Source organism: Epinephelus moara, chromosome 1, assembly GCF_006386435.1.
Source record: "Epinephelus moara isolate mb chromosome 1, YSFRI_EMoa_1.0, whole genome shotgun sequence".
Lineage (NCBI taxonomy): Eukaryota > Metazoa > Chordata > Actinopteri > Perciformes > Serranidae > Epinephelus > Epinephelus moara.
The window spans coordinates 50,643,477-50,655,744 of record NC_065506.1 but is presented as its reverse complement, the minus strand read 5'-3'; the positions used below and the strand labels follow the sequence as shown (position 1 = coordinate 50,655,744).

At 41.0% G+C, this 12,268-nt stretch overlaps 1 protein-coding gene and 1 long non-coding RNA gene across 3 annotated transcripts in view; both read left to right on the top strand.

The window, feature by feature from the left end:
- LOC126401689 (uncharacterized) overlaps positions 1 to 2,476 on the top strand; it is a 4,776-nt gene extending 2,300 nt beyond the window's left edge. The window contains exons 2-4 of one of the 2 annotated variants that reach the window (XR_007571115.1): positions 276 to 397; positions 448 to 1,918; positions 2,145 to 2,476. This is a non-coding gene — a long non-coding RNA (uncharacterized LOC126401689). Of the gene's footprint in view, positions 1 to 275; positions 398 to 447 lie in introns of both variants that reach the window. The other variant, XR_007571114.1, reaches the window with a different exon arrangement.
- LOC126397140 (intermembrane lipid transfer protein VPS13C-like) overlaps positions 1 to 9,369 on the top strand; it is a 40,206-nt gene extending 30,837 nt beyond the window's left edge. Inside the window, exons 16-19 of the mRNA XM_050055724.1 lie at positions 4,178 to 4,269; positions 6,566 to 6,689; positions 6,785 to 6,868; positions 7,604 to 9,369. Coding sequence (XP_049911681.1) covers positions 4,178 to 4,269; positions 6,566 to 6,689; positions 6,785 to 6,868; positions 7,604 to 7,705 — 402 coding nt within the window. The 3' untranslated portion in view covers positions 7,706 to 9,369. The remainder of the gene's footprint in view (positions 1 to 4,177; positions 4,270 to 6,565; positions 6,690 to 6,784; positions 6,869 to 7,603) is intronic.
- Positions 9,370 to 12,268: the final 2,899 nt, after the last annotated feature.

The following is a 12,268-nucleotide window of genomic DNA, read 5'->3' as shown; positions in this document are numbered from 1 at the left end:
TTATAGGGGGGTCCTCCGGCAGACTAGGCCTAAGTCAGCCTAACTAGGGGCTGGTACAGGGCAAGCCTGAGCCAGCCCTAACTATAAGCTTTATCAAAGAGGAAAGTCTTAAGTCTAGTCTTAAATGTGGAGACGGTGTCTGCCTCCCGGACCGTAACAGGAAGATGATTCCACAGGAGAGGAGCCTGATAGCTGAAGGCTCTAGCTCCTGATCTACTTTTGGAGACTTTAGGAACCAGTCGGGAACAGTAGTCAGGTCTGGGTACAGTAGTCAGGTACAGTAGTCGGGTACAGTAGTCGGGAATAGCAGTCAGGTCTGGGAACAGTAGTCAGGTCTAGGTACAGCAGTCAGGTACAGTAGTCGGGTACAGTAGTCAGGTCTGGGTACAGTAGTCAGGTACAGTACAGTAGTCGGGTACAGTAGTCAGGTCTGGGTACAGTAGTCAGGTACAGTAGTCGGTACAGTAGTCGGGAACAGTAGTCAGGTCTGGGTACAGTAGTCAGGTACAGTAGTCGGGTACAGTAGTCAGGTCTGGGAACAGTAGTCAAGTCTGGGTACAGTAGTCAGGTACTAGTGTTGTCACGGTACCAAAATTGGGACCCACGGTACAATACCAGTGAAAGTATCACGGTTCTGAGTAGTATCACAATACCACAGCAAAAATTAGGAAGATGTGCCTTTTGTCATTTATAAAAAGATAAATCACTTTTCTATAATACATCAATGATATTTCAATAGAATAAATTACTTATTGACTTATTCATACTTCAAAAACAGCATCAATAACTGATTAACATAGAGGGGATCAGAATAAAATAAATAAATAAAATAAAAATCAACCAGCCACCCTCCTTCTCTGACAAGTTAAGAACAGTCCCTTAAGTGCGGTGAGGTTTGTGGACCGTTACCTGCCACAAAGAGAGAAATGTGAACGACTCGTCTCTCCTCTGACACGTCACATACCTGTGTGCCGCCACGGCTCAGCTGTTCAGGTACTTATGACACAATTTCCAAGAGGAAATTATTGGACCTGGAGCCTGGCTCCTTGGTCGCTGGTAAGCCGTTATTTTGCGATGGCCATAGCGCTCCGCCGTATTCCTGTCTGTGACCCCCGTTCAACCCACAACCGGCAGGATTCGCCTTTCGTTTCTGCTGCTGGTTGAAATCTGTACTCGCACAGCGTGCTGAATGATTTATTTTGCTCGCACAAAAATATTTTTAGTCACAAATGCAAGTAAAATGCTCGCACCATAGAGCTCTGTGGAAAACAAATCACTGTAGCATATATAAACAAATCTAGCCTACAAGTAAAAAGAAAAAAATAATAACTTTCACTGCTTAAAGATACTCAATAGCTCAGCTAATACCTGAAATGTCACTGGAAAACAAACCACTGCAGCAGCATATTGAGTGCCAGGTGGCCAGCGTGTGCCGCTATTGGACGGCGCATGGACACTCACATGGACTCTACAGTAGTCGGGTACAGTAGTTGAGTACAGTAGTCAGGTACAGTAGCTGGGTACAGTAGTCAGGTATAGTAGTCAGGTCTGGGTATAGTAGTCAGGTACAGTAGTTGGGTACAGTAGTCAGGTCTGGGTATAGTAGTCAGGTACAGTAGTTAGGTCTGGGTACAGTAGTCAGGTCTGGGTATAGTAGTCAGCTACAGTAGTCGGGTACAGTAGCCGGGTACAGTAGCTTAGTACAATAGTCAGGTCTGGGTTTGTAGTCAGCTACAGTAGTCGGGTACAGTAGTCAGGTCTGGGTATAGTAGTCAGCTACAGTAGTCGGGTACAGTAGCTGGGTACAGTAGCTTAGTACAATAGTCAGGTCTGGGTACAGTAGTCAGCTACAGTAGTCGGGTACAGTAGTCAGGTCTGGGTATAGTAGTCAGCTACAGTAGTCGGATACAGTAGTCAGGTCTGGGTATAGTAGTCAGCTACAGTGGTCGGGTACAGTAGCTGGGTACAGTAGTCAGGTCTGGGTATAGTAGTCAGCTACAGTAGTCGGATACAGTAGTCAAGTCTGGGTACAGTGGTCGGGTACAGTGGTCGGGTACAGTAGCTGGGTATAGTAGTCAGCTACAGTGGTCGGGTACAGTGGTCGGGTACAGTAGCTGGGTACAGTAGTCGGGTACAGTAGTCAGGTACAATAGTTGGTGTGTGTTGTAGTCATGATAAAAATCTAAAGGTGAGTCTGAGTGTCCATCTTTGTTTTTTCTGCTTAATCCTGCCTCTAACCAGTTTCTTCTTCTCCCCCTCCTCCTCCTCCTCCTCCTTCTTCTTCTTCTTCTTCTTCTTCTTCTTCTTCTTCTTCTTCTTCTTCTTCTCCTCCTCCTCCTCCTCCTCCTCCTCCTCCTTCTTCTTCTTCTTCTTCTTCTTCTTCTTCTTCGTCGTCTTCGTCTTCGTCTCCTCCTCCTCCTCCTCCTTCTTCTTCTCCTCTTTCTCCTCCTCCTTCTTCTTCCTGTGTTTGTGTCACATGCAGCCTGAGGAGGAATAAACAGGGTTTGGATGGATCAGCTTTAACATTAAGTGCTTTTAAAGACTTTAAACTTGATTCATTTTGTCTCAGATGTGTTTAATGATTTATTTTCTCCTTCTGTAAGCATTTGTCTTTCTACATTCATCTATAAATATTCTTTATTATATTTGAATCTGTAAATATCCTCAATTATATTTGAATCTATAAATATTCTTCATTATATTGGAATCTATAAAAATGTTTCATTATACTTGAATCTCTGAATATTGTTCTTTCTACATTAATGTGTGAACATTAAAGTGCTGAGATCATTCAGGAGTCTTCGCATGTTTAAATTGATATCTTCTCTCGTATCTTCAACATTTTGACGCTCAGCTCTCAGTTTTAATTTGTTTTGTAGAATAAACACTTCTGCTTTTTATCTCTGAAATCCTGAAGTAGTTTCTCTTTATAGCCATTTATAAACAACAGTTTGTAAAACTTTTTTTTTGGTGAAAACCTTTCATTATTAATTTATTTACATTTAAAAGAAGAAGCAATGGCAATTATTTTATTAGAAAGATGTGACATGTTTTCTCTTCAGTAGATCTTTGGTATATTTTTTAACAGACTGTAGCATCTCCTCTGAATTCATTCTGAATGTGTACATGAACATATGATATTTAATATTTCTGTCTGTGTTGAAGTCTTTGTATAATTCAGACTGAACTGATCGTTGGTGTCTCAGCATGACTTCTGACCTCTGACTCTGCTTCTGTTGAGCTTTACCTCTGTCTGTGTGTGTGTGTGTGTGTGTGTGTGTGTGTGTGTGTGTATGAGACAATGTCTGTAACGTCTGTGTTCAATAAAACTTAACCTTCATGTTTCCTCTGTAACCTGTTTTTATTCTTCAGTATCAGGAACATTCAGGAGAACAAACTTTTCTGTCTCCTGAAAGTTTGACAGTTGAATAAGGAATCGTTCAGACAGAACTCGGCTCGGTCCAATAGAACCGATGATTCAGAACATCGGTGTTTTTCATGTGACTTCAGTCGATCATCATTACGGAGTCCTGATCTAAATAACAAAGAACAGACGCTGTGTTGAGCGCTCGACCTCTGGAATCGTTGAATCAGTAACATTCAGTTAATGTTGAGTCGGACTGTTCAGTCCGCAGGACGATCCACAGAGGAAGTATCTTTTACAGATGATTCTCAAGTCTGTCACTCGTCTCATAGAACGGATAAATGAATCAGTTCACTCTGAAAGTGAGACGTTCATCACCCCAGTTCATTTATTTATCTCCAACATCTTCTGTTGACATCACACGTGTTACTGTTTATTTGTTCTGATCAACGATCTCTGTTGGGACTTATCGAGGTTCTTTGAGTCACTGTTACCAGTTTTTAAATGAATCAATAATTAGTAGATTAAACGCTGATGAAGATGGTTACTGTGTATGTCGAACTGGTGAAGAAGACGAGACGAGATAAGACAGGAAGTTAGAGAGAGACAGATAAAGACAGACAGGATGGACGTGATGGGATATTGTCTCTGTATTAACTGTACAACCAGTCGCTTAGTAAAATGGGGGCGGAGCCATGATTGAAACTTCTGTTCTAAGACTCAAACTCAATCTGTGTGGTTCCACCACGGATCGACGTTTGAACGATACCAGAGATTGTAAAATAAAATCAGGAGTGTGTGTTTGTGTTTCAGCGCTCAGATATCAAACAGCTGGAAGGTGAAGTGTTCAGAGATCACTGTCAGTATCCTGGACACCGAAAGACCAACATCATCGTCACCAACAGGTACGAACTTCACTTAGTGAAGATCTATCTTCTGAAAGGTAGATCTTAAGAAGGGCAGTCTGAACCACTTGTGAGCTGTCCCTTAGTGATGCTCTTCGTTCATCCTGTCACGGTTTGAGCTTTATTAGGCCAAAATTATGCTTTTTAAATGGACAGTTGCAGTATAGTTCACATCTAGACTCCTTACACACATTACATCATTAGTTTAAAATTAACTTCATGAAAAATAATAATGAATACTGAATATTATGATATATGGGTTCATTTATTTTTTTCATTCATTCATTTATTTAATGGAGCTAACTAACTGAGGGTATGTTTTTTCTGACGAGGCTACAGGCTGTACCCTCCCACTATATACTGAATATCTGACAGATACTTGAGTAATTGATCAAATTGAAGTCTAATGAAGCCGGCTGGAAACTAATCAAGCGGGCGGCACCAGCTATAAAGGCAATCAAGCGCGTTGCCTCTGCTTGCTTCATTGTAGACGAGATTATGGCTGCGTTACAGCGTGTTGTTGCGCTCAGTCAACTGAACCAAAGGCATCACCGTCCGCGTAGCCATTTGGTTCATGTTAATCATTTTATAAGGACAAACTTCAGTTCACTTGATGTCCTCTCAGGCAGTGCCATCCTGTCTAAATACCGGCACACAAACGCACATACACAAACACACACACACACACACACACACACACACACACACACACACACACACACACAGCAATGAAACGTGGATATGCTGCTGCTACAGGTGCCTCACAAACTGGCATTGAACTGCAATGAGGAGAGACGAACACATGCTGTTATAAATGTTTCAGTATCAAATGTATTATCGGTGAGCAGCGACCACGTTTCTCTGCTTCATCATTAGTCTCCTTGTTTATAACGGGATGCACATGCAAGTTATTTTTTAATGTGATATGCTTCAGGCGTATCAGGACGGGGATTTTTCCTGAAACGGTGCCAAAACACTCGGCTGGACGGAAATTTAGTTTTAAAGCGCTGCTTTTAAAAATATCCGTGTTTGTGTAGACTAGGCTTCAAAAACATGAGCAAATGTTCTGTAAAAGGCACAGCCTCATTTATGATATAATTTTTGATGGAGGTAAAATTATTATGGCAATACTTTTTATATTACAGCGTCATTTATTTACCCTTACATGAGATAAATTGATGCGTGCAGCATGGATAATACACTTTCACACGTGGTGAAGGGCAGCTCCAACTTACGATGTACCTTAGCAGCTCTCCTGACGAGCACCCGCTAAGGGGCAGTTTGGGAAACATTCGTAGGAAAAGAAGTTCCTTAGCTAAGGTTCATTGAAACTGGGAAGCGGGGCCCTTGTCAGTTTGGGTTCACTATAAATAATGCCACTGAGATGCTGCAGGTGACAGACTTGCTTTGTTTGTTTTGCCGCTAACAGTCGTGCCGTTCAGGTGCGATCAAGTTCCTGTCAGAAGCGTTATGATGCAACGCTGAGTTGCAATGTCTTTTTAAAGACTTTAAACACTGTCACATCTCTTCTGTGATCAGCTGTCCTCTGTCCCATGATGAAGACTGTTGTATTTGTTGTTTATCTGTCCACAATGCGTTAGCTTGAGTCTGTCGACCACCTGTGTTTGTGCCTGGTTATTGGTGGAGGAACAGGAAAGTGCCTGAGTTGTGCCGATTGGTGGAGGTTTCCTCCCAGAAGTGACATCATGGCACTGCTGGTGGGGGCAGGGCTCTTTGGAGCTGTTGGCAGTTTGTGTGTTTGCTAATGAACCTTTGGACCGACATAAGAACCAATCAGAACAGTTCTTACTGCCAATTAACCGGACAAACAACAGAGGAAGACAGTGGTGATGGATGACAGCATCATCAGGAAGAAGGAAAAATACCAAGAGCTGAAAGAGGAGCTAGAAAAGAAGTGAGTAAAGAGAGTAAAGGTGGTAATGGGAGCACTAGGGCACTGGGGGCACTGGGAGCAGTGGGAGCACTGGGAACACTGGAGGCTGTGACCCCCAGACTGGGAGAGTGGCTCCAGCAGATTCAGGTCCAACATCTGAGCTCTGTCTAGAAGAATAGCTGAGATACTGAACCCTCAGACTCCCAGGACACTGGTAAAGGGACCCCACACACCACCTCCACCCATGTGTGTAGTGTACTATTATTATTATTATTATTATTATTATTATTATTATTGTTGTTCTTGTTCTTGTTGTTCTTGTTGTTGTGTAGGAGGGTTGTTGTTGTCATATAGTATAATTTTTTGCATGTCTTGTTGTTGTTTGTTGTTGTTGTTGTGTAGGAGGGTCCTGTGTGTGAAAGAGATTGACTTCGTTGGTCACTTTAACAGAGAGTGGGAATGTTTGTTTGAGAACTTTTATCGTCCTGCATCTGTGACGGGATCTGAGCTGAAGATCTACTGCAAGGTACTTCCTGTCTGTCTGTGTGTCTGTCTGTCTGTCTATGTGTCTGTCCGTCCGACCGTCCATCCATCTGACTGACTGACCTGTCTGTCTTTCAGGAGCAGCAGAAACTGAAGTTACCAAAGAAAGATGGTCAGGACTCTGTGAGGAACGTTCAGCTGAGAGACCCAAAGACTGCACAGGTAATATAATAATGATGGTGATGATGATGATGGTGGTGATGATGATGGTGATGATGATGTGATGATGGTGATGATGATGATGGTGATGATGATGTGATGATGGTGATGATGATGATGATGATGATGGTGGTGATGATGATGATGATGGTGATAGTGATGATGGTGATGATGATGGTGGTGATGATGATGATCATCTGGTGGTCACCTCCATGTTTGCTTGTGACATCAGAGGTGAGACCCATGTGGAGTAAATCCCAGCCCAGACTCTGAGTCTTCAAGCCTTTAATTCAGAAAATAGTCTTTATAGTCTAATCTTTTTTTTTTTTCTTTTTTTTTTTTGGGGGGGGGTGTTCTGCAGCTGCCTTTAATCTGTAATCTATTATGAATAATAAGATCAGTTATCAATAATCACTAATATATAAAAAAAATCATCTCTAATCTGTTATCAATGATAATCAGTATTCTATAATCTATGATCAGTAATCTATAATCAATAATCTATAACCTATAATCTATAATCTGTAACCTATAAATCCAGGAGCTTCGTTCATCCGTCAATGGGTGTATAGTTGTTGTTTTTTGTCTGAGTGCGTGCAGTCGAACGCTCTGTCTTTATTGTTTAACAGTGGAGTCAGTGGACGCTGTGTGTGTGTGTGTGTGTGTGTGTGTGTGTGTTACCTTCACGTTTGTGTTTATGTGGCCACTCCCTCATCTGGTTACCATGGTTACCCACAGAAGCTGCACACGGCCATATCCGACGCTCAGGTGGCACAGCAGCAGCACCGCATGGCGAGACAGAAGTCGCAGCGCTTCCTCAAACTGAGCAACAAACAATGAGGTCACTTCCTGTTAATACCGCTACTTCCTGTCAGCACGGCCACTACTTGTCGACACAGCCGCTTCCTGTTGGTACAACTACTACTGTCCACTTCTGATGATTCAGCTGCACCTAAACTGTGGGACATTAACTGCCCAGTATGACCATTAACAGACCAGTGTGACCATTAACAGACCAGTGTGACCATTAACTGCCCAGTATGACCATTAACTGCCCAGTATGACCATTGACAGACCAGTGTGACCATTAACAGCCCAGTATGACCACTGACAGCCCAGTATGACCATTAACTGCCCAGTATGACCATTAACAGACCAGTGTGACCATTAACAGACCAGTGTGACCATTAACTGCCCAGTATGACCATTAACAGACCAGTGTGACCATTAACAGCCCAGTATGACCATTAACAGACCAGTGTGACCATTAACAGCCCAGTATGACCATTAACAGCCCAGTATGACCATTGACAGACCAGTGTGACCATTAACAGACCAGTATGACCATTAACAGACCAGTGTGACCATTAACTTCCCAGTATGACCATTAACTGCCCAGTGTGACCATTAACTGCCCAGTGTGAACATTAACAGACCAGTGTGACCATTAACAGACCAGTGTGACCATTAACAGCCCAGTATGACCATTAACTGCCCAGTATGACCATTAACAGCCCAGTGTGACCATTAACTGCCCAGTGTGACCATTAACAGACCAGTATGACCATTAACAGCCCAGTATGACCAGTAAAGTTGAGTCATGTGACCATTATATGATTTTGGTGTTCAGATTTAAATCATTTATAATTTGATCAGTTAATATTTGCAGCTGAACTCTGTTTGTTTGTTTGTTTGTTTGTTTGTTTATAAACTCTGATGATTAATAATCATATAAAAAAAACCTGTCTGTTTCTAATAATAATGATGATAATAAACTTTAATATAAACCAGGAAGCAGCAGTGGACATCGGCAGTTTTAGAAACAGACACCTGTTCAGGTGTCTTCAGGTAAACCGTCCAAAGAGCTGATTGGACGCCGTGACTTTGAATGTGAGCAGAGTCATGATGCATTCTGGGTAAAAACCCTCGCTGGAGTCATGTGATGTCTATTTGTTGTTGTTGTTTTATTTATAGTGCAGATTATTGTGAAACATCAACAATGACTTTCTGTCACTGCACGGAAACATCAATGAATGAATTTAAATGCGCTGAGGACTTGTTTTTGTTTTTGTTTTGTTTCTTCAGTTTGGGGCTGTGGTTTATTTTTGGCCCTGCTGTTTGCCTGCAGGCTGTAACGTCATGTTTGAAGATGAAGCCATAAAATCTTGTTGCACTAAAGGAATGTTTACAGTAATCAGTGTGTTGGTGATGGTGATGATGATGATGATGATGATGATGATGGATGTTTGTTTGTTGTTCATCTTCATAAAAACAAACATAATAAAAACAAATTTTAATAAACTATCCCTGACCTTCATCTCAGGACTAAATCTAAAATGGCCGTCTAATGAACACTGCGCTGGTATGTGATGTCATTTCCTTTTTCTTTCTTTTTTTCACTTTAATTTTAATTGATTTTCCTCATTTTACACATACATCAATAAACAGCACACGTGCCATTAAAGACAAACAAAGAAAATAAAAGAAAGAGTCATGTCCTGTTGGGAGCTACATTCTTTTTTTGTCCATCCATTCTCACAGTTTCATCCTTTATATCAGTTGTCCTTTCAATTGTCTGTTGCTAATGTAATGTAATGAAAAATGTCCATTTCAGCCACTTGTCTACCGGCTGTTCTTCTTGCAATCTCAAACGATGTGTCAGTTTTTCAATTTAATTAACCCTAACCCTTCCATTTAATTGTATAGATTTCCTCTATTATCTCTACCCATTGTTCCCAGGTCGACAGATCTACTTTACACCATTTCCTTGTTATAGCCTTTTTGCCAGATATTAACAATATTTTAACCAGGTACCTATCCCCTGCATGTACACTTTCTTCCGTGAAATTACACAGAGTACCATACAGCTCATAGGAATGTCCTACCTTAGTATCTCTTGCAGAGTTACATGTACAATTTTCCAAAACAGCTGTACCTTATGGTATTTCCAGAATATGTGTACATGATTTGTATTTAATATTCCACATTCTCTCCAACATGGTAGGTTCACATTCAAATATTTACTCTTGACCTTGGGTGTGATAAAAAATCTGATCAAATTTTTCCAGGAAAACTCCCTCCATATCAGCGAATTGGTGGATGTTTGATGCGTTTTCCACATATTTTGCTAATGTTTGTCTGAGATTTTTATGTTGAGCTCCGATTCCCATTTTTCTTTTATATAATTAGTTGAGTTTTTGTTCATTGTCAGTTTTTGGTACAGTGAAGATATTATTCTGATTTTTGTACCCTTATACATATTGATTATAATTTGAATCACACCATTCACCTCCATGGAGGGATCCATCCTGATTTCCTTCCTGTAGTAATCTCTTATTTGTAAGTACCTAAAGAATTCGTGTTTACCCAGATCATATTTGTCTCTCATATTTTGGAAACTCTCCAGCTCCCCATCTTTCTCTAGAGTACACCATGCTGTAATTCCCTTAGTCTCCCACTGTTTGAATCCCTTGTCGTATGCGGCCGGCTGAAAGTTGCTATCAAATGCAACCCATTGTAACAGATTATTATCCTTCTTTATTCCATAACTTTTAACGATTCTAAACCATTATTACCATTTATTGTATACTTATTTATCTCCAATAAGATTCTGAATTGGGTATCTTCTGAACTCTTTCCATTTCTTTCCACTTAGCCGCGTAATCTGGTTTACACCAGCATATCAAATATCTAAACTGGGCCTCATAGAAGTATTCTTTCAGTTTTGAGAGACCCATTCCCCCTCTGTCCTTTGGCAGCTGGAGAGTCTCATACCTAACTCTGGGCTTCTTGCCTGCCCAAACAAATCTTGATATCATAATTGGGTTTGAGGGACCTCTATAGGTAAAGAGTGGAAGAGATAGAGAAGCTTAGGTAGTACATTAATTTTAATTATTTCAATTCTCGAGCTAAGATCTAGCGTTAGAGTGGACCATCTTTGAATGTCTTTTTGTATCTCGTGTTATTTTGTCGTAGTTTTCTTTGTATAATTTTGATAATCCTTTAGTGATGGTGACCCCCAGATATTTAATTTTCTTTAAACTCCAATTAAGATTATATGATTCCTGTATCTCTCTTGGTGGAGTGTAGTTAAGTGATAGTATCTGTGTTTTTGAAATATTAATTTTATATCCCGAGAGATGTCTATAGGTTTCTAAAACTTTCATCAGTACAGGGAGTGATTTTGTTGGTTGCTCTAAGAAAGTGATGACGTCGTCAGCATCAAGTCCTATTTTATGTTCTGTTCCGTTTACTATAGCTCCCTCAAGTTCTATATTCTGACGAACTGCTTGTGCCAGTGGTTCTACGAAAAGAGCGAATACGGTGGGTGACAGGCAACATCCCTGTCTGGCTGATCTCTGTAAATTAATTTTGTCAGTCAAGTTTCCATTTATCTTAATTCTCGTGATGGACAGTTGATATAGTGTCTTTATGCATTGTACTGATTTACTGTTAAATCCAAACCGTTCTAACACTTATATAAGATATAAGAATCTCCAATTTACACAGTCGAATGCTTTTTCAGCGTCTATGCTTACTAATATAGTGCTTTGTTTTTTATGTTGTACTTGATCTATAATATCCAAAGTTCTTCTGACAGTCAGTACGTTTACATGGACAGTTTAATTCCACTTTCATTCGGAATGAAAGGCCATTCCGAGTAAAAGTGGTCATGTAAACTGTCATTCCGATTGAAAAATGGTCATTCCGATTGAAAATTAAATCTGATTAAAGGGGGTGGTTTATTCCGTTTATCATTCCGAATGAAAGAATTTTGTGTGCATGTATACACTCATTCCTCTTTAAGTTCATTCTGGTCTTTCTGTGCGTGCTTCTTTCCTTGCCCTTCTGGCGCGATGACATATATAGCGCACATAGCAACGGGCTGAGATAGAGCAGTCGGACTCGTTGCACTCACTGGTTTCCATTCGCCACAGCACGGCCTTCTATCTCCCTTCTTTGACCTTCTACCTCCCTTCTCCTCCTCAACAGACGAAGCATTAGCAGAACAAGGTTGTTGCCGTACTGCTGCTTCAAGAATATAAGCAAAACAAGCCCGAAAAAGGGACTAAGAACGGCGGCGTCAAGCATCTTGTTATCCGGAGCGAGGACTACAGTGTTTTCTTCTGGTAAATGTAAACACGTAACATCCGCCCCGCCCCCTATCCAATCAGAAACCTTCCCTGACCCAAACCTTCGGCAGACCAATCAATGAATCAATCAATTTTATTTATAAAGCCCAATATCACAAATCACAATTTGCCTCACAGGGCTTTACAGTATACGACATCCCTCTGTCCTTATGACCCTCACAGCTGATCAGGAAAAACTCCCCAAAAAACCCTTTAACGGGGAAAAAAACAGTAGAAACCTCAGGAAGAGCAACTGAGGAGGGATCCCTCT